At 47.0% G+C, this 24,800-nt stretch overlaps 1 protein-coding gene across 1 annotated transcript; it reads left to right on the forward strand.

The window, feature by feature from the left end:
* The first annotated feature begins 1,218 nt into the window (after positions 1-1,218).
* LOC144124135 (glucose dehydrogenase [FAD, quinone]-like) lies at positions 1,219-21,805 on the forward strand. The gene is made up of 12 exons (XM_077656796.1): positions 1,219-1,244; positions 1,842-2,014; positions 6,529-6,731; positions 8,514-8,700; positions 10,483-10,614; positions 10,880-11,004; positions 11,391-11,558; positions 16,776-16,923; positions 18,291-18,451; positions 18,742-18,919; positions 19,839-20,061; positions 21,537-21,805. Exons 1-12 carry the CDS (start codon positions 1,219-1,221, stop codon positions 21,673-21,675), a joined length of 1,863 nt encoding a protein of 620 aa, XP_077512922.1. The 3' UTR covers positions 21,676-21,805.
* Positions 21,806-24,800: the final 2,995 nt, after the last annotated feature.

A 24,800-nucleotide genomic window follows, 5' to 3' on the forward strand; every position in this document is an offset into this window, starting at 1 on the left:
GTGCTTCGTTGAATTAGCGCTAGCGTAGAACAGTGCAGAACACCTGGTTTAAAAATTGTGCCGTGGTTGATTAACAGATGTTACAAAATGACACAGCCAATATCGGTTTCCTGCGTCTTTCAGAGCATAACTTTATCACCCATTCTACGTTAAAAAAAAAAGTTAACTGCTGTTCTAGCTTTTTTTTTTTGCCGCTGTCTCTCCATAACGCTACGATCTGAGTTGAGTTGAGTGGTTGTAAACTACCGGTGGGATTAGCCTTGCAGTTGCTGCCGGCAATTGCTCCACCGTAGCGACACTTAAATAGAAATCACAGAAACACTGTCCGCAAAAACCCAAATAGACACTCCTGAGGTCACCATGTGGAGGCCAAATCCGTGTCCTACAGGTAAAGTAGAAGAAGGCGAGGAGCATCCCTTCTACTCGACTGGCTCCCGCGCGGGAAAACAATGTCCTGAAGAGAACTGTGAGGAACTCCTGCCTTCTTGAGGGATCCGAATAACACAGCCCGTTCCGCGTTGTACAAAGTACAGCACAAGAGGTAATGTTCTGTGTCACCACACACACCACACGTTGAACACAATGGTGACAACGCTAGGCCAGTCTTATACATCCACGCCGGCGTACGAGCAGAATCCGTGCGAACGCGGTGCAGCAAAGTGGCTTGGTACCTTTTGAGACCCTTGGTCACACATGGCTGATGAGGAGAGCTCCACAAAGAACTGAAGTGGCACAACACCACATCTCTGAACATTTGCTTGACATCATGAGGGACTCTATGTACTGGAATCCCGGAGAGAGCTGTATGGGCGAGGTTGTCTGCTATCTCGTTGCCTAAGACACCTATGTGCGAGGGCACCCATTGAAAACGTATAGAGAGGCCTCTGCTATGTAGATTCTGCACCAAACGTAGGGATCTAAGACTCAAGGCATCAGTGGGAAACCCGTACTCTAACCTTTGAAGGGCAGATTTTGAATCCGTAATTATGACAGTAGGTTGAGGCGTACAACACCGTAGCTTCTTTAGAGCTGCCTCAATGGCAACGCTTTCGGCCATTGTGGAGGACACGACTTTAGTAAAACGAACAGACCAATCATACTTTAAAGACGAAATATGAAAAGCAGCTGCACTAGATCCTCTGACCTTGTCCACAGAGCCGTCTGAACGCTACGATCTGTCCAGCCTCGATCATATTCACAGCGTGGCGCTCTCATGGCATGCATTTGGATGAGCACGTGCATTGGCAAGCGTAATTTCAAAAGCAGGTAAATAGTTCAGGGGCGTTAACTGAGGTGAAAAACATTTTCAAGCGTGCCGACATGTGCGCCTGCAGATGTGCGCCCCTGCTTTCCATTCCCCACAACAATACTGCGATTTCTCTGAGTTGTTTTAATAGCACACGTGTGGTTCATTATCCTGTTCTAAATCGGCGTGTGACTTCCCTTCTCGACTGTCGTTCGTTCTTTTGGGTTGTTTTTGGTTGATCGCGCTTTCATCTCATGCTTATCCGGGAAAAAAAACGACTTTAGTTCCAGACTATGAATGCTCTTCTATGTTTGTATTTTATTTTTATTTTTTTTACTTTCTGCAGCTTCCTCTCGACTACACCAACAGATTTCGTTAGCAGGCTTCAGGCAGTTGACGCAGTTCGCCACACCACTGTGTGGATTGTTGCCTGAAGCGGCAATTTTGCTGTTCCATTAGCTGAACGACACCACTTCGATTCCACCAGGCGGGTTCTCTCGCAAGATCAGGGTCTCCGCCTCCGGATACCGTCCCCGCTACTGCGGCATCAACGAGCGGGCACAAACTAGAGGATCGCCGCTCGACGCTCATTCAGCTGTAACGAATTGGACGCCATGGATGTCGGGGGTCGGGGAGCGTCCCCGCAGAGTGCCTTGGCCCTTGTCTTCGCCCTGGTCAACCTCGTTGTGCACGTGCCATTCACTGATCTTCCCGTGTTGGAGGATTACGAGCTCGGAGAGCTGAGGCAGGAGTACGACTACGTTATCGGTGAGGGACAAGACGCCGCCGTAGTAACGCCATTCAGTTTCGCGCTGTGATCTCCCGAATGCTTCTGCGTCTTTGATGTTACGCGCGTTTATATCGAGATCGATTATACTTTTTCTTCGAAGAGCAACGCGATATTTTCTATTGGACATAGTGCGGAGCAGAAAAGAGTGTCGGACCCTTGATAATGGACCATGAGAATTTCGACGTTGTTTTGTGAAAACCATGCGGAGCGTTCTTGCCTAAAAGTATATTATAACTCGTTCGCTTTACATTGGATCGTTTTGCACAACACTTTGGTCGACTTTTAAGGCCAGTGAAATTCGCGTGGCACTGCTACGCTTCTCGTGGCTGAGGCAGAAATAACGTTCAGCGCTGACGCTCTTTTGCGCAAAGCGTACGATCACATTATCTGGGAACGCTCTCGCCAAGCCGTGGTTTGCAAGCCTTACACTATACTTTCCGCGTATTAAGGCTGAGCTAACAATCTCTCGGAATAAAAAGAGGAGATCTAAGCTTACTGGCTTAGCGCATTAATGAGCGAAAGCTTGTTGGAACTAGCCCCGTTTACGGCAGGTAAGGTCGGGGCATGCATGGAATCAAGTTGATAGCGCTAGCACAAGCTTATTTGGATATTTCATGCACGCGATGAACCAACCTGACAGGGAAATACCTACTCGACTTTGCTTTTCTGTTTCGCGCACGTTTGGTTAATTGGCTTCGCGTCGCTTTTAGAGCATGTTTAGCTACTTGGCTTTCACCCCGCTTTTCGAGCATATTTAGATACTTGGCTTTCGCCTGTTTGTTTCAAGCACGTTTAGGTACTAGGCTTAGCCCCTCTGTTTCGAACTTGTTTGGCCACTGGGCTTCGCCGCTTTTGAGCCAGCCGCACAGCTAGTGGCGTGGTCTTGCGCGTTCACTAACGCTCGAATATGAACGCGCTTTCGACCTTCCTGTCGGAATGGAGAATATCGACTTCTGCCGGCATGGCGAATTTACGAGCATCCCACGGCGCACATTTTTCGCGAACATCCTCCGTGGTCTCTTCTTCGCACCTCGTTAACCCGGCATTAAGTTCCACAGCTGACATTCACAAGCCTAAGCGCCTGCTTTTACGTGAGAAATTCCACCGACGGGTCTATATATCCTCCTGTTCACCTCATTCAACCAACCTAAGAAACTTCTCCATCTGCTGCGGCTGAAACGGCTTTTCCTCTCCTCCTCGACGGCGCACTCCGCTTGGCCGGTGTCGTAGCAACCGGCGACGCTTATTCCCGGGTGAAGAAGGTGAAGGGGGTACCGCAAATTTCTTCTCCCCATCCCACGTGCTGCAATCGCAGTCGTGGTTCTTTGTGTACCTGCCTTCGCAACGTCGTTAGCTTAAGTGATAAAATGAACTTCTGCGTAGCCAACATCGGCGATAACGTGAACGGATGCTCAGAACACACGCGAGACAAAAGTTTTCTTAAGTTGTCGCAGCAGCCTCTGCCTGCTGCGGCAAATAGGGGGAGTGGGCGATAGCCTATCCTGGTCCTTCGGGCTAGGAAGGCACATTGCCGTGGGATATCTGCCTCCAAAGCAAGCATCGGCGTACGCGGTAGTTGGTACGCGCGTCTTTTTTATTCAAATTACGCCATCTACACGTGGAAGCGATTGTGGCTCAGATCGAGCCAGTGGAATGGTCGACATGCACTTTCATTTTTATCCTTCCTTCGCAGCAGCGGCAACCACATCGGCCGCCGTTCCATGAGAACCCCGAACCCCCCCGCGCTTTTAAAGAAAAAAAATCATGGTGTGTGCTACATTGATAACTTTGGGCTATACTGCGGCCACAGTATATCTTCCACGCTACGCGGCGCGGGAAAGAGAAACGCGTTACATGTAACGCGTTACGCTGTTACAGCTTTCGCTGTAAAACTGCGTCTGTAGCGCAGCTTCGGCTGGTGTGTGCTTGAACGTCACACGCATTCGGCCTCGTTCTGTTAAATGCTTGCACTGTAGATAAGAACCTGTTATGGTGCTGTGGCTCAGGGGCTACATTCTGAAAGGACATGACTCGAAAGTTTTGCAAAAGAGCCTATTGTACAAGACCAATTAAGGCATGACGAGGCCCAAGGTGAACAGTCAGCCAGGATTTTAAAAGCGTAGTTGCAGGGCATATATACCTAAGCAATGAAGGATAAAGGGGCCGCAGCAGACACTGAACAAACCTCCCGTTGAATCGTCACGCTAGCGCTCATTTTTCGCCTGCGTTTTCCTGTCTTTTGTGCTTGCCACGCAACGCGCGAGCATTATAGGCCCCGCCTCGGGGCGACGCTAGAAATAGAGCATGAGCCTTCAGCGCTTTTACCACACTGCTTTGTGAAACGTACGGGCCTTGTTCGATGGGTGTCGCTGCTTAACGACCGTTGTCAAACACACACGCCAGGGGCGCCTCTATCTTATGGTGCCGTTTTATACGGCGGCCTTGGTGTAACTGAAGAATATAACGGAAGACGGAGCGGTTGTCTGGACAGCCTTCACCACTTAGACAGCTGCCACTCGGGTTAGCATTTACAACAGCACAGCGTTCACCTTAGAACACCACTTCAGCTACTGTGTGCACAGAGAAAAACAGCTCTACGCCTCAAGGTTAAGGCATGATGGGGTGTTATGTTTCCAGGCAAGAACATTCGACAGGAGAAAGCGAGCCTCGATCAAAGGTGGCTATCGGGAGCGCCTCGGCGCTACATGGCTCACTAGAGTGGGTGACCATTGTGTCAACCAGAAGAACAACACAACGTGCGCAGAAGAACAACACAACGTGCGCGTCGAGACTTCGCAGGATTCGCATCAGGATTCGCAGTACAGCACGTGGCAGTCATACGGCGCAGTCATGCCGCGTGTGTATTTCCTTGGCACCCCTTGTGGATCGTGAAAGGGCATACTTCGCTTAATGCCTCCAGTCATGGAAACTTTGCAAGCCGGAGAGTCCGCTTTCTTTTGTTACGTTTTAAGAGCCCCCTTTTTTTTTCAAGGCTTTTTCGAAAGTCTGAGGAAACCGAGCACAACCCCTTTCGATTTTTGTTTCAGCAAAATTGGATTGTTCATCTTTCTATCTTTCTGTGGCTCTCTTGACGTCAGTTCAGGAGCAGAACGCGTACTTACCGTTTTTATTCCTGAGAAATCGAGAGTTGAAAGTGGAATATTCTGCGCCGCAATTTTGTTCGCATCGGTGACTTTATGAAGGCGTCAAAAGAATTATCGACACCGTCATCGCTGGTTGGAAGTGGTTTGTTGCGTGGTCTGGGCTCAAAAATTCCGCAGAAAAAATGCGTACACTTATCGTCACAATTTACCGGTAATTTGGTGTTTTAACCCCTGTAGTTTATGAAAGCTGTATTTTGAGTAAAAGTAGCTTTTGGCATTAGGACAATGTAATCTATATAATCAATTTCAGTTTATTGTCAATATTTTTTGCAAGCAATATTAAAAAGAAGGTTGAGTTCACCTCATCGCTTCTTGGAGGTTAACAAATACATGTGTAGGTACGTGATGCATTCGGAGTAGCGAGAATTAGTCTAACCACCATAAAACAAGTCAATGTTTCATGCATTTCAGTTTACTCTTATGACGCACGAAATTTTGTGGTCAGAGAACCATAAAAGTCGTAAAACTGCAATCAGAATGACTATAGAAATTGTCATTTCTATCCAGCCGTTTAAACCTCTCGCTTGGTAGAAAAATGTGGCACGCATTTACACGCCCCGACACCCTGATCTCGCTTCAAAGAGTAGGGCGCTGCCTCTTGCGTTATAAGAGATCCATACCTTCCTGATTTGCTTTTTTTGGATTTTCTAAAGAGATATATAGACTGCTTTTTCTCCATTGAACTAATCAAGTTCTTAACATCTGCATTCTTGATCTGTCGTTTTAAACTCTTAATTTCTACGTTCTTGTTTCCTAGAGGTAAGTTTTCTAGTGCTTTTCAGCCGCACTGTTAGTCGCCGCTCCTTCTTTACAATTAATTTAAATGCCTTGGCTGCCCTCCTAATATCCTACAGTTTTCTCACCCGTTCTTCATACAATGTTTTACTCTGATCTTCCTGCACTTCGAACGACACCCATATTCCCCCTGCACTGTCTCACTTGTGGTTTAGCCGTTCTCACCCTTTGCTAATCTTCCAAATGTTATCTGCTTTACTTCTAGCCCAAGCCAAACTTCTTCCTTTAGCAACAAAACCGCATTCTCAGAAGTTAGCCTTGGTACCATTATTTTATTCCTAATGCCTTTCAGTTCTACATACCTATTTTACGCCTATAATGCTCTGTTTCATTATCGTGACATCTCTTTGCCTAGTTTCCCTAGTAGCCTTTTCGTGCTTTTCGGTGTATGTCTGCCTTTAGTTTACCCTTACCCGCGCGATATTTATTCATCTAATAGCCTGGCTACCTCATATTCATGTACTGTGAGCACATGGTCAATGTTGTCGTCAAATATCATCTACACTGACTTAGTGGTGCTAATATTCATGCAGTGGGCGGCGGTTCGGCGGGCTGTGTGGTCGCCAACCGGCTGTCTGCTTACCCGAACGTCACGGTGCTCCTCCTCGAAGCCGGTGGCCTTGAGGAAGCCTCCAATCAGATCCCGATAACCGCAACGTACAGCCTAGGAGGCCATGACGACTGGGGATACCAGACCGTGCCCCAAAAGCACGCATGCCTGTCATACCAGGAACAAGTAAGGTCAACTGGAAAGGTTGATGCGAGCATGAACCGCGAAGTACGGCGCGGCGATAATGAATGATTGCTGCAAACATTGGTAACGGATACTCCGCCTTTCGTGGGTTGGCAACCATTACACTGATAATGTGACAGAGCGTGTAGATCACGAGGGAGCTCTGTATGCGAACTGGAGCAGGCCCTCCCACCGGCCAAATAAGCGATGCGCAGCAGACCTGCCCTTGAAGGAAGCAGAGCCTAAAAACCTTTAGCGTTTGGCTCATTTTGTTTATTCCGCATCATATATTTTCGTCAAAGCAGGTACACATTCTAGACTCCGATCACTCGCTAACAAAGAGATGTTCCATCGGCCGCGCAGCGCATCAGCGTGGTCACCACCCAAGTTCACTATAGCTTACAGTGCCACTGTGGACCACAAAATATATATATATATATATATATATATATATATATATATATATATATATATATATATATATATATATATATATATATATATATATATATATATATATATATATATATATATATATATATATATATATATATATATATATATAGGGTGTCAGGCAGGGTGTCAGGCAAGGAGACACGATCTCGCCAATGCTGTTCACCGCATGTTTGCAGGAGGTTTTTCGAGGCCTGAATTGGGAACAGTTGGGAATAAGAATAAATGGAGAATACCTAAATAATCTGCGATTTGCTGATGACATTGCCTTGCTGAGTCACTCAGGAGGTGAACTGCAAATCATGATCAACGAGTTAGACAGGCAGAGCAGATCGATGGGTCTAAAAATTAACATGCAGAAAACCAAGGTAATGTTCAACAGCCTAGCAAGGGAACAACAGTTCACAGTTGGCAGGGAGAGCCTAGAAATTGTCCCGGAATACGTCTACTTAGGGCAGGTAGTGACAGCTGATCCGGATCATGAGAGGGAGATAACTAGAAGGATAAGAATGGGGTGGAGCGCATATGGCAAATTCTCGCAGATCATGAGTGGCAGTTTACCAATTTCCCTCAAGAGGAAAGTGTACAACAGCATAATCTTACCGGTACTCACCTACGGGGCAGAAACGTGGAGGCTAACGAAAAGAGTTCAGCTTAAGTTAAGGACAACGCAGCGAGCCATGGAAAGAAAAATGATAGGTGTAACGTTAAGAGATCGGAAGCGGGCAGAGTGGGTGAGGGAACAAACACGGGTTAATGACATCGTAGTCGAAATCAAGAGAAAGAAATGGGCTTGGGCAGGGCATGTAATGCGAAGGCAGGATAACCGCTGGTCTTTAAGGGTAACGGAGTGGGTTCCAAGAGAAAGTAAGCGTAGCAGGGGACGGCAGAAGGTTAGGTGGGCGGATGAGATTAAGAAGTTTGCAGGCAAAGGGTGGGTGCAGCTGGCAAAGGATAGGGTTAATTGGAGAGACATGGGAGAGGCCTTTGCCCTGCAGTGGGTGTAGTAAGGCTGATGATGATATATATATATATATATATATATATATATATATATATATATATATATATATATATATATATATATATATATATATATATATATATATTGTGTGTGTGCGTTTTTTGCAATAGGTGAAAAACTGCCATGAGCAGGAACCACACAATGTGATGTGCGGTCATTACGGGATTAGCAGTAAGTATTAGAAACCAAGGTGCAGTCGTTAATGTCCCGTAGGCGCTATCATCTGGCAGAGTCTCATCAGTTGATAAGCATTTTCCGCTTCTGCACTTACGAGGATGCTTTCACTGTGCGTTTTCTTTCACATGCAGCGCTGCGGCATGTCGCGGGGCAAAGTCCTTGGAGGAAGCAGCGTGCTAAACTTCTTGCTGTACACTCGCGGCAGCATACATGACTACGACCGCTGGGCACGAGAGTACGGTGCCACGGGATGGGCGTACGGAGACGTCCTGCCCCACTTCAAGGCGATTGAGGACTATCGTGCGGGACAACCGGACGGTGAGTGCTACCAAGCACAGAACGCAGGCCAAGGCATAAAGCTCTTGAGGCCGCATTTTGTAACAAACAATTTTACTTCCATGTGATCTGTTGATTTGACATTGACGATGACGTCCCGACCTGGGAGAAGATGCCATGCTGCTCTTCGCAAAAACACACCCTTGGAGTCGCTTGATTTCATATGATAACAGCGCTGTTCGGAGCGCGAGAACCCGAGGTCGGACGACGAATTGAAGAACGCGATAGGTGAGGCATCATGACGTCAATTGGTAGGACGCCGCGGGACACCACGCATGGTGTCAGCAAAACTGAAAATTGTTTTTCGAGGACAGAAAATGGCGCAGTATCTGTCTCACATCTCTGTGGACACCTCAATCGCGCTGTGACGGAAGGTATAAAGGAGGGAGTGAGAGAATAACGGAAGAAGGAGGTGCTGTAATAGAGGGCTTCCGAATAATTTCGACCAGCTCGGAATATTTCACGGGCACTGACATCGCAGGGCACACGGGCTCTTTTTACGTTTCGCCTCCATCGAAACGTGGTCGCCGTAGCCGGGTTCGAAACTGGGAACTATGGGCTCATTTGCGAGCGCCCTAACCACTGAGCCACCGCGACGGGTTACATGGCGTCAGGTGTTTCTCGTCTTTTAGTGTAAGAACCAAAAAAAAACTGACAACGTTTACGATTGCTGCATAATGCACGAAACTCAGCGATAGCTGTGCGTAGCAAGCGTAAACTTTGTACCAGTAGGCATTGTTAATCAATTTTCACTGCGTCGTCGTCGCTGCCTTGGGCGGCAGAGGACGTGGAAGCAATTGCTGCTACTGACTTTCCACGCTGGCGGCGACGCTGTTTGCGAAGCTTTCACGGAATTTAGCCTGCCAGATTTGAAGCGTGCTGGGCATGATAATTCGTTCTAATGTTTGGCCACTATTGTCTATATTGATCCTTTGTCATACTTTCTATCTGCCTGAAGGGCACAGCACAGAAAGACGCTGTTTCGTATCTCGCGTTTTTTTCTTTGTGTTGCCTTGTTTTTCCGGCTGTTTGGGATGATGTCAGTGAACCAATTCGCTCAGCTTCAGCCCCTTCCTGACTTTAAGTCATTTCCGTTTTCTGAATCCTTGTTATTCTACCCTTGAAAATGTACCAACAAGCCCAAGTTTCTACCCTTGTTATGCGCGCCTCGGCTTAATCACTTTATTTGTGATACATTGCCTGTAATCTACAGATGTGTGCACGTGGTTAGTGACGCTGTCGAATGTGTTAGATTTGTTTTACGAGTGGTTGTCCTAGGCTACCTCGAACACGAATTGCTGGTGCTTCTTGAGAGAAGTTTCGAGGCGTTAGCCGGTGGCTTACGACCGCTCGCCTCACCCTACACTGTAAACAAAATGAGTAAAATGGAGTAAAACTGTCTTCTAGCGTACACCCTTTCATAAAAGGGTGTGCGCTAGAGGACAGTATACTCTCTCTTTTACTCCCATATAGGTGTATTTTTGTTTAGGGGGTATGACGACGGAGGTTGCACCAGGCACAGGCAGCATGCCCGTGGTCGCGCTCGATCTGCTCCTATCTCTCTTGCTCTCTTTCACTCCCTTCATTCTTTCTTTCACGGCGCTGTTCAAGTGACCACTAGAAGTGAGAGCTTTCTGTTCCTCAAATATCAATTTATTTCCGAGGAACGTCGTACCAGCGGTTATCGATGTCAGCAAAATGGAATAACATACGACAGCATATGTTGACGCATAATGCGATGCTTGTACTTCTTGTTTTGGGCAGAATACCATGGTTTTGGAGGGGAGGTACCAGTGGACTTCGCCAACAGCAGCACGCCACTGAGTCAACTATTCCTGGCGGCTTGCAAAGAATCCAGATATCCACTCGTCGACTACAACGGTCGCACGCAGTCAGGTGACTTTCATGACGTTATGTGCGTGTACCTTCAGAGACTGCATAACCTTTGTGTGAATGTCGTGCTCAAATCGTACCATTGAAGTTTATCATCCTTCTTACCAAACCCATTGATGTAATGCTGATAACCACCTAAACAAGAGGGCAGACAAAATTCTCCGCGCATAGGAAATACTGGTTAAGTCAACTTTAGATACGTTTAATGTTAAAGACTTTAGTGTACTGTTCTACCTTATGAAGCTCATTTTAACTGGAATTTCTGCAGGCTGTTCTCGCGTGCAAGCCAACATCAGAGATGGCGCCCGCGTCAGCGCTAGCAAGGCTTTCATCCAACCCATCCTTAGGACTCGCAAGAACCTGCACGTGGCTCTCTTCAGCCAGGTCACCAAGGTATGCGTGGTCCTAGAGAGCAGACAGAGACTAGCTCAGAGGGCTTTAGTTGCTCTGAGGGTCCACACGCTGTTCTGTTGATGGAAGCGCTTACGAAATATGACACAATGTCAATCGTGGTTTCAAAAAGGCGGCAGCTTATGCGAAAATGGTTTTGTGATTATCATGTGCAGAGAGGAAATCAAAAGCTGCACCTGCACACTACTTCCATTGCGTTCATACTTGTACATGATGAATGTTTAGGAACTTTCAGACACAGTAGTTGGCGCCAGTCGACAGGCCCGTGTACTTTGTGGTTCTTTCTTCGTAAACCAGGACGCCAAAAATGCATTTCCGCATTAAAAAATATTCGTCTTCCATCAAAAACCTCCTTTATCACGGCGCAGGTGAACTTCGAAGGAAGCCGAGCTGTCGGAGTGACGTTCTTCAGGTACGGGGAATCTCAGAAAATTTCTGCCCGGCTCGAAGTGATTTTATCCGCTGGTGCCGTGGGATCGGCTCAGATCCTGATGCTATCCGGCGTGGGTCCGAGAGAGGACCTCGAAAGACTTAAGGTATGCACAGATATTTGTGGGTCGCGTATCAGCTGAACGACATTTTGTGGACGTTGTGTTTAGAGCTCAGGTGTCTGTAAGCTTGCATTTGGGATCAGTGCAATCTTACGCCCAAAATGACTTCATAATGCTTAGCAGTTTCCAGAACAATGAATTCAGTTAGATTTAAAGGCCAGATGTTTTCATTCAGGTGGGTGCTGGTCTGGCATAGTAACCTTTAGTCCGGTACCACACTGTCCCGGCGATCTCCTAATTTTATCTTTCAACCTGCGTGCTGCTCCGGGGTTCTTTCCGCTTCCTTTATCTTATCTGCGCCTCTCTGCGAGTCTGTTCAAAATACAGCATGTCCCACTGAAGTCTGTTTCCTCCTCACAGTTTTCATTGGCTAGATATTAACTCCGATGTGTTCCATGATCCATGCAGGTTTTTTCCTGCGTCCGGCCGTGAATCGTGATTAATACTCGGGAAGTAATTTTGCGAAGAATGAAAGGCAGAATAAATACAACAAGCGTCATTGCAGAAAAGCATGAGCACACACGTTATTTTACAATGAGAGTCGATGTGATTAGTGCAAAAGATCTGCTTGGCGGAAAAAGGGCTGATGGGATCATTCCTAAAAAGATGGAACGATCAAAATTTTGATATGCGAAATCTCTGCTTCAAAAATTACGTATTTCTCGGGATCATTCCTAAAAAGATGGAGGGATCAAAATTTTGATATGCGAAATCTCTGCTTCAAAAATTACGTATTTTTCCAGTACACATGATACACGCTGTAGGATTACTGTAAGCGCGCGACATATGATTTAGCATCACATAATTTATACTCAGCGCTTACGGTTTATGAACGCCGGGCTGTGCTATGCCGTCAGGAAATCTAAAAGCAGCAACCTTGCTTGCGGGGTCTTAAATGTCTGCACTCGTACAGATGCTGCGTCTGCGCTCATATCTGCGCTCACACAGCCGTCTGCACTCGTACACATGCTGCATATACTAGTGCCTTTCGAAATACCGCCCAACATGGCCGGTAGGGCGGTCACGGCGAGAAAATTCAAGCGACCGAATGATGGCAACCAATTACCAAACGAAGCGGCTCGCTTGGGCTGATCTTTGTCGCCAGCGCGGTTTCTGTTTTGCATTTGCTTTTGTCTCAGTAAGCCGATGGTATGCAGATTTTCGGTGGAAGGCTGTGTCGGTGGCTCGTTGAGAAAGTGCGGTAGTCGGGTGGCAATCGACCGGTGTCTGTGCACAACGCTTAATTGTCCACACCCACGAGTAGTCATCGCAGTCTTCCATTTAGCTCCGCCCGCAGCCGACCCGCGAGACTGCTCCAGAACTTGTGTTTGTTGATTTCAATATGCGCTCCAAGCACAGTTCGGAGGCGCAAAGCTCTTTACTGAAGTGAAGTTCGCGTGCTTTCGGGCAGCGACTGAAGATAGATAAGACCGGACTTCCTGAGCAAGATGGTCGGCCGCCTTGTTACCAGCTGACTCCAACGTGAGTTGATAACCACTCGAAGCAAACCGTAAATCCTTTCAAATGTAGCTTCCTCAGCGGTGAGAGCCCAGAGGCAAAATTTATCAACGGGAGTCCTCGTTGATAAAGACAGAATGATGGCTCTCTGTGGTTTGCAGAAAGACGTTTAAGTGACCTTGCAATGACTCACCCGAAGTGAATGACAGTACTGTTTGCAGGCGCCCAGCCTAAGATATTTCAAGGTGAGGCACTACAAGGGTGTCTGTGGAGGACTGTTCACGCCTACTCACAGAGCCATCAGTGTAAACTTGTAGGGGGCCTTCGTAGTCGTTGTTTAGATGTTTAAGAAACAAGGACCTTACTTCCGCCAGAGGTAGCGATCGTTTTGTGCGTTAGCCTGGGTCATCGAGGCGGCACTGAATAAAACCGTGAAGAGTTCTGCTGTCACCTGTCTCTCGTGGGTGACCAACCCACTGGGCTTAGTGCGCGAACGGCTGGAAAGAAGTGACTTTTGCGTTATCCCCCGTGTTCTACGAAACAGCGCCTGAGCTGTCCGTCTCCCTCCAAGGCGAACTAATTATAGAAGCAGTATTTTGGAGGCTTGCAGACGCACCGGAAGGCAACGGGCTTCATCTAAGACGTTTAGAAAAGAAGCGTGGCGGGGAGCTCCCAGGGCAGTCTCCAGGCATCTCAAGGCTTATACTGCCTGTCTGAAGCCAACAGAAAAGGCAATGAATACAGAATTTTGTTAGTCCCAATAGCCGAGTACTGCTTTAACATCGTTGAAGGGACACTGCCCCGTCTCACTATTCCAACCTTTCAGAACGTTAAGCCTTGGCAGCGAGGAAGCAACAATGCTAAAGTTGAGGCCAAGCTGGTATAATTGCACAGCGGTCTTCTGAATGAAAAGTCATGACAAAAAAAGAGATTGGTGAATAAATTGGGTTAATCTGAAAAAAGCTATAGAGCTTAGGGTGTTAAACCAGACATCTGAGAGCAAAAAAAAAATGAGTTGGCAGGCACTGCAGTGCACTATTTTGAGGCGTACTGATTTTCGTTCCATGTTATTTTTCCTAATGTTGCTTAAGGCGTTAATATACGTAGTATTTGCCTGTAACCGCTGAATAATTTATAAAGGAATGCATCCTCTTGCTGTTTCCATTTCAACAATGAAGCGATTGCTGTAACGTTTAAGGCTGGTATGCAGGTCACGTGACGCTCGAAAAAAAAACAGTATTAAAATCGCTGATTCTACATTTCAGGTCATTTCGGCTTTTAAAGCAGGCTGGATTCAGCGTTGTAGGTTTCAAAACGGTGAAAATTGCATGCGCACGTTTACGATGTGAGCTTTATAAATGTTCTACGACGCCTCTTACACATCACTTTATCTATGTAGTTACATTATGGGCAAACTGATCACAATACGCTGAGTAATATTCAGGTGACTAAAGGCGCAGCACTGCGCACAATTCTTTTTGCGGCGCTAGATGTTATAGCGGAGTTCCCCCACTTATGAGTCATGCGCCAACACCATGGCGGCGTCAACACCATGCATCTGCACTCGCGTTAACTCAGCTCTCTCTCGTCGGGAGGGGCGCGCACTCGCCAGCGACCCAGTGGCCATCCTCGTGCACGCAGACTGCGCTTGGAGCTTCATGGAACCTTCGTCGTCGTAGGGTTATGCGCGTAGTCGCAATACGCCGGAAAATACCTCTCGGCAGTGCACCCGAAAATCTCCAAGTCCTTCATTGCAGGTTTCAATCGTACAACGGCAATAGTCCTTGCTAGTGACTTCCGCATCAACGTTGAGAAGCAGAAGCAATTCGCAGTCGGCGTAGCGTTGGAAGACCTCCCAGGGGGCGCACGCTCGAGACGCTGCTATTTCGGAGTCTAAAAAAGTTTCACTATATTTGAGCCACCCCAGCATAAATCTTTAATATGAGTGATAGTTTGCGCCAAAGAGCGTTATAAAAGAACGCCATAGCGCTAGTGTGCAGCGCTTCCTGTTTTCTACGGTGTCTTATACCGTTCCTACAAATTAAACAAAAACTATACCAACCTGTACACATTGTTTTCTTGTACTTGATTGTTATCTGTTCTTGCGTATTTTTTTTCCTATAGTCATTTTACTTTTTCTAAGGAGCACGTCTGATCTATTCCCTTGAGTTTATTTACTAACTGATGACTAAACTCCAGCGTCCAGTTCTGGTGTGCCTCCTTTATGGACAACGCGTTGTGATAAACAAGGACTAACAATAAAAATTGGTGGCGGTTTACCAATGCTAACCACGAAATCGGTTTCTTCATCGGTTTCTGCAGCGCGTCTCACACGCTTCCGTTCTCTGTTATTTGCGGTATACTGGAGCTGTTTCTCGCTTTCACTTGGCCGCCCTTGACACGGACAGACCCCCTGAAACCCGGGGAGTGCGGCAAGAAGTGCTTACGCACTAAGCTCTGCTAAGCGCGGTTTAGCGAAATCATCCCGACGACGTACACGGCTCCGGCCGACTCATTCCGACCATAGCGAGAACTGCAATGTGAATGCCGCGAGAGCGGCACCGGCTCCTTTTTCCAGCAAATGACGAGTCACGTGGTTAATCATGTGGCCACAGCTGCCAATGAGGCGGTCGGCGCAGCGGTCGGCACGGCAGCCACCCTTGCCAAGGCGGCACACTCCCCAGGAACTCGTGTCTCCAAGGGCTTCTGCCCCTTGGACCTGGTCAGGAGCATAGAGGACAGGCACCTCCTGCTTGACCAGCCAGATCCCAGGGTGGCTAATGGCCAACCACCACGCCCACTCCCAGCTGTTGGCCTTGATGTTAAGGAGCGCAGCCTGCTCCTAAGACTCAGGGTGGACTGCGCCAACACCGACTCCCGCCTATACCGCCTCGGTGTCACTTCCTCCCCTGGGTGCACAATCTGCTATGACCCAGCGGAAGCAGCCCAACACGTGCTGTGTGAATTCCCTGCCTTCGTGCCCGCCAGGACCATCATGTATGCCGGCTTTCGCACCTTGGGCCTCCCCAGCTCTTCAGAGGAGCACCTCCTGTTCCCCGGTGGCCATGATCCTGCCAAGGCTTTCCAGCACCTCCTCTCCTTCCTGGAGGCTACCGGACTCTCCGTCCGACTCTAGGCCTGAGGGGGCAGCATGTGCCAACTGAATGGACACTGCGGCTGCGCGACTACTCTCTCCTATCAATCTTTTTCCCCTCTCCCTCATCCTTCTATGACACGCTGGCAGTGGGCGTGGTGGCTAGCCCTCCAGTAGATAGGCCCGTGTCCTCCCCCTTTCCATCCTTCTATCATTCACTGAAGACGAAGAAGGCACGGCGGCGGCGAGTAACGTGTATGTCACCTGGCCGCCACATCTCCACCGCTCCTCCACTTCAAGGTCAATCTGCCGTGCCGGCGGACTTGGCCTGACTAGGTCAACCAAGTTCTTGTTCTGATTCTTGCGACACCCATGAAGACCAAAAGCACTTGATAGGTGAACACGAAGGCGCTGCTCATTGTTCAGTCGTACAACAGGCTTAAATGAAAATAGGGTTCAAATAGCCTACATGGCTGAAAGGGGATTCGCAGAGTCTGAGAACACTTATGGAGGGGTGTGCACTCGCATGATGCCTGCTCTTATGACGTCGAGAATTTTCAGGCTTTTCACACCAATCATTGTGAGCTTTACTCTGAATTATACTCACGGTATTTGTGACAGAGACGTTTATGCACAGCCTTTGTGCGCAGATTCCTGTGGTGGCCGACCTGCCGGTTGGACGAAGCCTTCAGGATCACCCACTTTTACTCACGGCGGTGCCTGTCAGCACGGCAACGTACGTCGGGATTCCTCCTTTCACGTTAAGCGACATCGCCAAGTACGCAAGCAACAGAACTGGTAAGAATGGTTACGCAGTTCTCTCGTTTCAAGTGCCCCGGTTTATTATGCCTATAAAGCTAACACATTTGGGCTCTATGTGCCGCATAATCTGACCGCAAAATGGCAGATTCTTAAAATCCTTTCTTCGTAGATTTCAGGAACTACTTGTATCGCAGCTCAGGATGGTATGTGCAAATGATTTATTTGATCTGGTTTGTAAGACCACTGCTTGTATACCGCCTCAAATTAGCAACCACTCTGTTTAGCCAGCCTAGCAAATTCGTCCGTTTTCGAATTTGTCCGATATTTCTGCATGTAATGAATTCCGCAGAATTTATTTCGCCAAAAGCCACTTAGAGCAATACAGCGACCGAGGAAAGTTGTTTACATTTTATTCCAAAGATACATGTTTCTTTGGAAACCACGACATGGTTGTTTTCAAGGCACTGCTGCCTCACTTCCGTGATAGGTGTCAAATTTTTTAAGAGTTCACGATTACGTCCGCGCATGTCAACTAATACGTCGGTTTTCCATTGAGCAGACAAATCGATTGACGTCAGAAGGATAGCGGTAGCGGCAGCCCAAAACCGTATCTGGAAGTGGAACACCCTGAATCGCTATAATTGCGGTAAATCATTCATAACTGGTATTTTCTGCTTCTTGTCAATTCTTCAGCGAACCGCAGAATACGAAGTTGGAGGGTTTTGGGCGTGTAAAAGTGAAAACATTTGGCTTAATAAACCTGTGGAATTGGAATATACAGATTGTGACGTGGAATTCGCCAACGATACGTAAATAACTGATAACTGAACATCTTCCGCGTGTTTTGAGTGTCGTTCTCAGCAGACCTAGGGTGGCTGCAACGTGGCAATTAGCTACGAGGTGACGTTAGGCACACAAAAACTGCAATATAATCCCAGCTTTGTAGTTTTAAATCGCTTCAACTCTCAGGCTAGCCCGCTGCAGATGGCGAAATGTAAACGAGTTAACTTCTGCTTTTATATTGCAGTTTTTGAAAGCGGCACGTGATCTACGACTTACTTGTGACGTCACAACCTTAATTAAGCTGCTGAAACCAAAGCCAGAACTACATGAAGGAAGAAATTCTATTACACACTGTTTCCGGGTGCGGTCGAAATTCGCGTGGGGTCTATGTTTACTAATGTTCAGGTAAGAGTCAAAACCAAAATCCCACTACGAAAAATTTTGTCTCTACACATTTAAGTAGCGTTCCCCAAAATAGCGCGTGTACATCAAATTGTTTACAGCTCCATCAGAAAACTCTGTCTGAAAGAGAATTGTCAGATCAAGTGACAATGTAGTCTAAAGTTTTGTGCATTTACTTCATATCTGCTCTTTTTGTTTATTTTTACCTCCTCTTCCAGGATCTGTCACAATTCCCGTAGGCGCAGAAGCGCTGCAGTTCGTGAGCACTGACTACACTGCTGTGCCAGTCATCCCGAACGTCGAACTTGTTCTCATTTCATTCCAGCCGGCCAACGAGTTGGCCAGGAGCCAAATGTTAGGCGGAGGCCTGTTGCCAGAGGTACGACGAGCCCCTTTTGAACTTACTGCTGTCGCTATGAAGGGGCATGTTGTGTGAGCTTGCTTAGTTATGTATACATGACAGTGACGATGCGTATAATGTGATGAAAGTATTGCGATGAACGCTGTAGGCTAATAGATTCCAAACTAAATGTGCAGAAACGACATGCGGCTGCCACATAAAGCCATATATGCGAGAATAAAAGGGGGCATTATTACTTTTTTATCACGCCCAGCCTTCGTTTCGATGGGTTGTGGTTGACTGATGTCTGAAGAGCTCATTGTTTGCAGGCTTACGACAGCTACTTCGGACCTGGAACAGATCAACCAGGTTTCCGAGTGACAGCCGTGAACATCCGACCAAAGTCTAGGGGCAGCCTCAAGCTGCGAACTGGGAACGCCAAAGATTACCCAAGCATAGATCCACGTCTCCTTGCGCACCCGGACGATGTCAAAGCACTCGCTCAGGGTACGTGCAGGGACACCCTTCTCGAAGCCTGGAGGCGCACATGCCAAGTGAGCCCATGGAGGCCCATGGTGGCGCAACCTAGACTGAATACCATTACAAAAGTTTACCACAGGCAGAACACTCTTTCAGCAAGAATACGCGCCACAGACGGAAACAGCTCGGAGATACGACAATCAGTCAGTGAGCCTAAAAAATACGCACATATCAATGCAGTGACGCTATAAATAGGCTACGTCGGGCAGACTGACATCTGTCTAAATTAGCGCCTCAGAGAGCGCTGCGCAGCAGCTTTGGAGCTTCAGGCTTGCGCCACCTGACTAACCGTTGCAGCATTTATGAATGCGTCCCGTCACTTGCGCAGGCCACAGTTATGTGATACTCGGGAGCAAAATTGTTGTAGCGTTTCAGAACCAAAGCAGAGGCGACGTCTGCGTGGCGGCTGTGTGGCAGGCGATGGCTGTGCGCCACGTACTCATTAAAAAAAATTAGGTGCAATTCACTCGTGGCAGCGAGGAATGATCACCGCTAGCTCTTCGTCTTGTGCTTTAACGTTTCCTTTCGCGTTTGCGTTGTGACTTGCTTTGCGAATGCGTGATGTGTTGTCACGGTTCCAACACACCCTCGGCTTGCTGTCGCTTCCGCGTCCTCGCTTCTCGCTTACGCCCCGCGTCACGAGTACGAGCTTCTACGAGTCGTCCTTGCCTCTGTATTTTTCCTTCCGCTGCTCATGCGCACGTTAAGCCCTCGGGTCCCCGGTAGCGCACCTTGCTGCTGATAACCTTTTCTCCACTCAACAGTAAACAACTGTCCCAGCTCTGTTTTGAATACGCAATCAAAAGTTTGTATTCTCATTAATCTGAGTACTTGTATGTTGGCCGTAAATAAACATTGGTAGCAGTATCGATGGGTGTCCTCGCAGGCGCGAAGATGTTCATTGACAGGATGCTGAATACCCAAGCCATGAAGAAGATCGGCGCCGAGGCCTGGAGAGTGAAATTTCCCCCGTGCGCGAAAGCTGGACCTCTGTGGAGCCTCAAGTACACCGAGTGCCTGTTTCGGCACTTTGCACAACCGGGCCTGCATCTGTGTTGCACGGCACCCATGGGCTCTCATCAAGAAGCAGTAGTGGACGAGCGCCTTAGGTTAGTGGGACGAGCCGCTTTTTAAGTGAAGCTCTACTTAAGCAGTGCGGTTTTCGCACGTTGCAGTTACTGAAAAGCATTGCTCTTCTTCGTTCAGTTTATGCTAAAATATTATATTGAACCCGGATTTGTACCATTAGCGTCAAGTGAAGCGCGAACAGAACCACTGAAACGTGATGCACAGACGGTTACAATACAATATTAAAATCTGCAGAGGAAATACAATCGTGGCTTGTTAAGACTTTCGAAGAGTGGTCTCACCGCTTTCGATACCAAAATTAACCACTTTACTATTCTGACCCGCTAGGGCTCTTACATCATTCTTACCGATCCGAAGGCTCGGGGGACAGCGGACGAGAGCTTGTCCTCCGCTCGTGCCGCACTGCTTGTCTGAACAGCGAGCCCTGCGGACTGCAAAATTTCGACCCATACCAAGGATGTACCATCAGCAACAAATGGGACGTAAACAATACCACTGAAATGCGAACACAAAAATAGCAACAATATATATTACCTGCAATACAGGCTGGGTGCACCGAGCGGTCATCGAGCTTTGGAATGCAAAATCAACTTCACTAGTGCCGAGGCATTCTAAACTGAGATCTCGGTTTGCGGTTGTAGTTTCAACCGTCTTGTTGGCGTTTCATTTTGACGCCGATAGTACATACGTACAAAGTCATGTTTGTAAAGTGTTCAGAGAAAAGCCTTTTTTTTTCAAACATCACTTTAACAAGACACCTTCGATGAGCATGATGATGGAGATGGCTACCCACTATGCACCACAATGATCACTACTTTTCCAACAATAAAAAAACATATCTAATAATTAGATTTCTACGCACTCCACTGCAATCTCGTTGTTATGTGTTTTCTGCATGAATCTAATTTAGGAAAACTGCGCCTCGTGGGGCGTGGGGCTTGTGCATGTTTTGCTCGAAAGAACTAAGCAGCCCTAAACATGTTGGAAATCACGAGAACCGTTCTTATTCAGCTTACAAATTTACTCAAAGGGTTGTAGGTGCTTCACCGAGCCACATGTTCCGCAAAACATGCTCCTGGGAAAGTATATCTTACAGCACTACGGAAGAGCGCGGAAAGGAACCCGTTCGAAGGCATAAAGAACTCACAAAGTGCAGAAATAGTTTTCCTCCTCCCCCCACAGAGCGTTGACATCACGCGGTGTGTGAACAGTGTGTGATGTTTTTCTACCCTGAACCGTGAGCTTTTACGCGTGGTTCAGTAGTGATAATGTGTCGTGTATTGTGGCACTTTGCAAGTCGTGCACTGAAAGCCTTCTATTCGTTTGTGCTTGAAGGCCGGGAACATGGCCTGATTTTAGGAAGTTGTAAACTCGGTACTGTCGCAGGATCGCTGTCCATTCATCTTAGCACCCCACATATCAGACTCCTGTGGCATCTCTCCACTACAGTGCTTAACTTTTGGACCTCTTTCTGTCTTACCTTTTCCCCGTGCAGGGTTCGAGGGAACGTGACAGGCCTGCGAGTGGCGGACGCCTCCGTGATGCCTGACATTGTCAGCGGCCATACAAACGCACCGGCCATGATGATTGGCAGCAAGGCCGCAAGCATGATAATAGAGGACAGTCGACATTAGGGCATGCGCACCTTATTTTGACTTCAACGCATCGTGTCGAGTATGAAAAGAGTAGCTAGTGCTTTGTACAGATCAACGACCAAGGCTTTTATTTTTCTAACATCGGCGTTTTGCTGCGACTTTCTTACAAGGGATGGCCTTCTGACACTGGCACTCCGTAAGGAGAAGGAAGATTTGCAGGCTTTTCTGTTAAAGCCTTCATCCTAAATGGTCATGAACTTTGTAAATAAAGAGTGCTTGTCTCCTAGTCCCGCAAAAAGTTGTGTGTTGTGTTGGGTTTAATGGAACATAGGCAGCTAAGGCCATCATGCGCCAAGCACAAGGTGTAGAAAAGTTTTCTGCTGCAGAATTTAATAAAAATGTGAAATGTTATCGGTGGTGTAGAGGGCCTGAAACTTTAGTTATACTACCTACTGATGTGAAAGGAAAAGCATTTTAAAAATGGCTACTAGTAAAAGCTTTAAAGAAATTCGGGTAACCAACACAACTATCCTTAGCTGGACAAGTGTATCGAGGCTCTCAACCAATCGAATAAAGACGTCAGTGTTCTCAGGATTGAGAGACTGGCTGAGATGTGGTTAAAAATTGCGCTTGTTGTAATAAATTCAATATAATTTATTAAATCTACAATTTGTTTAAAACACCTGCTCTTTTAAAAACTTAAAACCGGCATGTCAACGAAGTCCATCTTCACCTAAGAGCAAAGTTCAATGGAATGGTATGCATTCATTATAAAAACTGCAAAATTCTCTTTCCTTTGTTTTTCGAGTTTTCTGCATGAAAAAACCGTGGTTTACTGTTAGCTCAACTTTGCATAATTCTAATTTGGGTTTATCTTGTTCCGTCAATAGGAAATTATGCGTGAGATGTGTGTGTCATATACGAAGACGGCAGATAACTTCCTTGAAACGTTCCTGGTGGGTGCAGGACTTCCATTCACCTAAAACTGGCTTTACAAAGTGTAGTTCATTATTTACTTCGTTCCTCGCGGGCTGCCATTTTCGTCTGTTACAATGAACTAAGTTAATGACATCTTTAAACGGTATATTTACTTTCTTTATTTCCTTGTCACGAGCTTGAGCAGCGCAGACGTCTGCTCTATCGTTGCCTTTAATTCTAACATGGCTCGGAACTCAGCCAAGTTTTATGTTTTGTTCTTGAGCTGTTTCTTTTTTATATTGTGGATGATGTCACCAAGTATAGGAGTGATTGCATTTCTAGATGGTGAGCTGTAAGTAGATTTTGGGAGTCTGTGTAAATAATACTGTTTGTGAGGTTCTCGTTTACTAATTTTTTAATGGCTGCACAGATGGCGAAACATTCGGAAGTGAAAATGAATGCCCTCTGTGGAAGCCTTGCTATTTCACTTCAATTTTCTTGGGCCACCGTGGTTCTAACGTAAACATCTGTTTTTGAATGATCTGAATAAAGAGTTGTGAAATTACTGCATTTTTCTTCGAGTGTAAAGAATCCTTGTATGCTATGCTGTTGTGCAGTTTGTTTTTTACAGAACTGTGTAAGAGTGAAATCAGATCACAGGAATATTGCACCATGGAAGCAGTGGACCTTGTCTCGGAGAAATGCCAGGTAATGTGTCTAGTACGCCGAGGGCGTTGACACATCTAAAAACACAAGAGCAGTGGCCTGGTAGTTTGCGGTTTCTTATTAACAGTGTTCTAAAAGGGCACTTTGTGACTATTTGGTGACATATTTGTTTAGGTAGTGAACAAATTTTTAGAATGTACGAACACGTGAATATCGTTCTTTTGTCTGTAAGTTATGGTTGATTAGTTTATACATAAAGACTCTTTATGGGCGACGTCCGTATGCACCAGTGGAAAGACGCAAACTTAAATTATGTACTGGGTCCACTCGTTTTAGGCACAATACTCTCGCTGACCCATACATTATACATCCATAAACCAGGGAATAGTGGATTACAGAGCGGTAAATTTGTAAGAGACATGTCCTGTCAGCCCCCCCTCCCCCCCCCCCCCCCCCCCGGGATCGAGGGGCTCTCTCTTCCAATGTGTTTATGTGAAGCAGGAAAGTGAGTTTTCTGTCAGATGTTATGCCATAAAAATACGTCCATTTTTTACTAGTGACCCTATTTCGTTCAGGTGTAGTGTGGGATCTGCCTGTAAGCCTCTTTTTAGTGAGACAAAATGGCCACTGTTTTAGTGGGGCAAACTGAAAACCATTTCTGTCAGTCCATGTTACTAGTTTATTTATTTTTAATTGTATTTGGCTTTCACATGTTGATATCTTTGAGGATGTGCAAGCTAGCTGGAGGTCGTCTACATAGACTTAATACATAACCGACATTGGGATTATGTTACTAAGACACTTCATTTCAGAGTGTGTTGCAGTTTAACACGAGGGGTGTTCGGCTACGACGGTAGCCTGCAAGCCGTTCTGAACGGCTGTGTGTTGAAATGCTTCTAGCTGGAAACTGCGCATCGGCCGTTGGCCGAGGTCTCCCGACATCTGAAGTTGCCACGGACTCGTACAGAGTTGTCCTCCCTCGACTACCTACCGGTAATGTTGTCCTCAACACAGTCGTTCTGCATGCTGACCTCAAGAGTCGCCCATACCGTGCTCCCGACTTCCGAGACGCGCTTGCGCAGATTGTGGACCTCCGTGAGATTCTGTGTATTGGTCAGCACCAAATGTGCCACGTTTGGATGGTTACCTGCGAGAGCAGTTCCTCAAAAGAGAAGCTTATTGAAAAAGCAGGGTACACGTCAAATGTCTAAAATGTATCGTGTTTGACCCGGACACCAAAAACGTGAAGCTTAAGCTTCTTTGGCTCCCGCACTATATGGAGCACCGGAGGATTGTGAAAGCTTTGGAGCCTTTTGGAACTGTACAAACTATCGAGCGTGAGAAGTGGCGGTGCCCCGGAATGGAGCACATGAAAACAGCGAACCGTGAAATCTCGCTCACGCTTAAGGACGCAGTGTCAGCAAGTACAATACCTCACACGCTCAACGTTTTCAGGGTGCAAGCTTTAGTTGTGATCCCAGGCAGGCCTCCGCTGTGTCTTCGTTGTAACCGTGTGGGCCATGTACGGCGTCAGTGTCGTACGCCTCGATGCACCCAGTGCCGACGCTTTGGGCACACAG

The sequence above is a fragment of the Amblyomma americanum genome, chromosome 3 (genome assembly GCF_052857255.1).
Source record: "Amblyomma americanum isolate KBUSLIRL-KWMA chromosome 3, ASM5285725v1, whole genome shotgun sequence".
Taxonomy (NCBI): domain Eukaryota; kingdom Metazoa; phylum Arthropoda; class Arachnida; order Ixodida; family Ixodidae; genus Amblyomma; species Amblyomma americanum.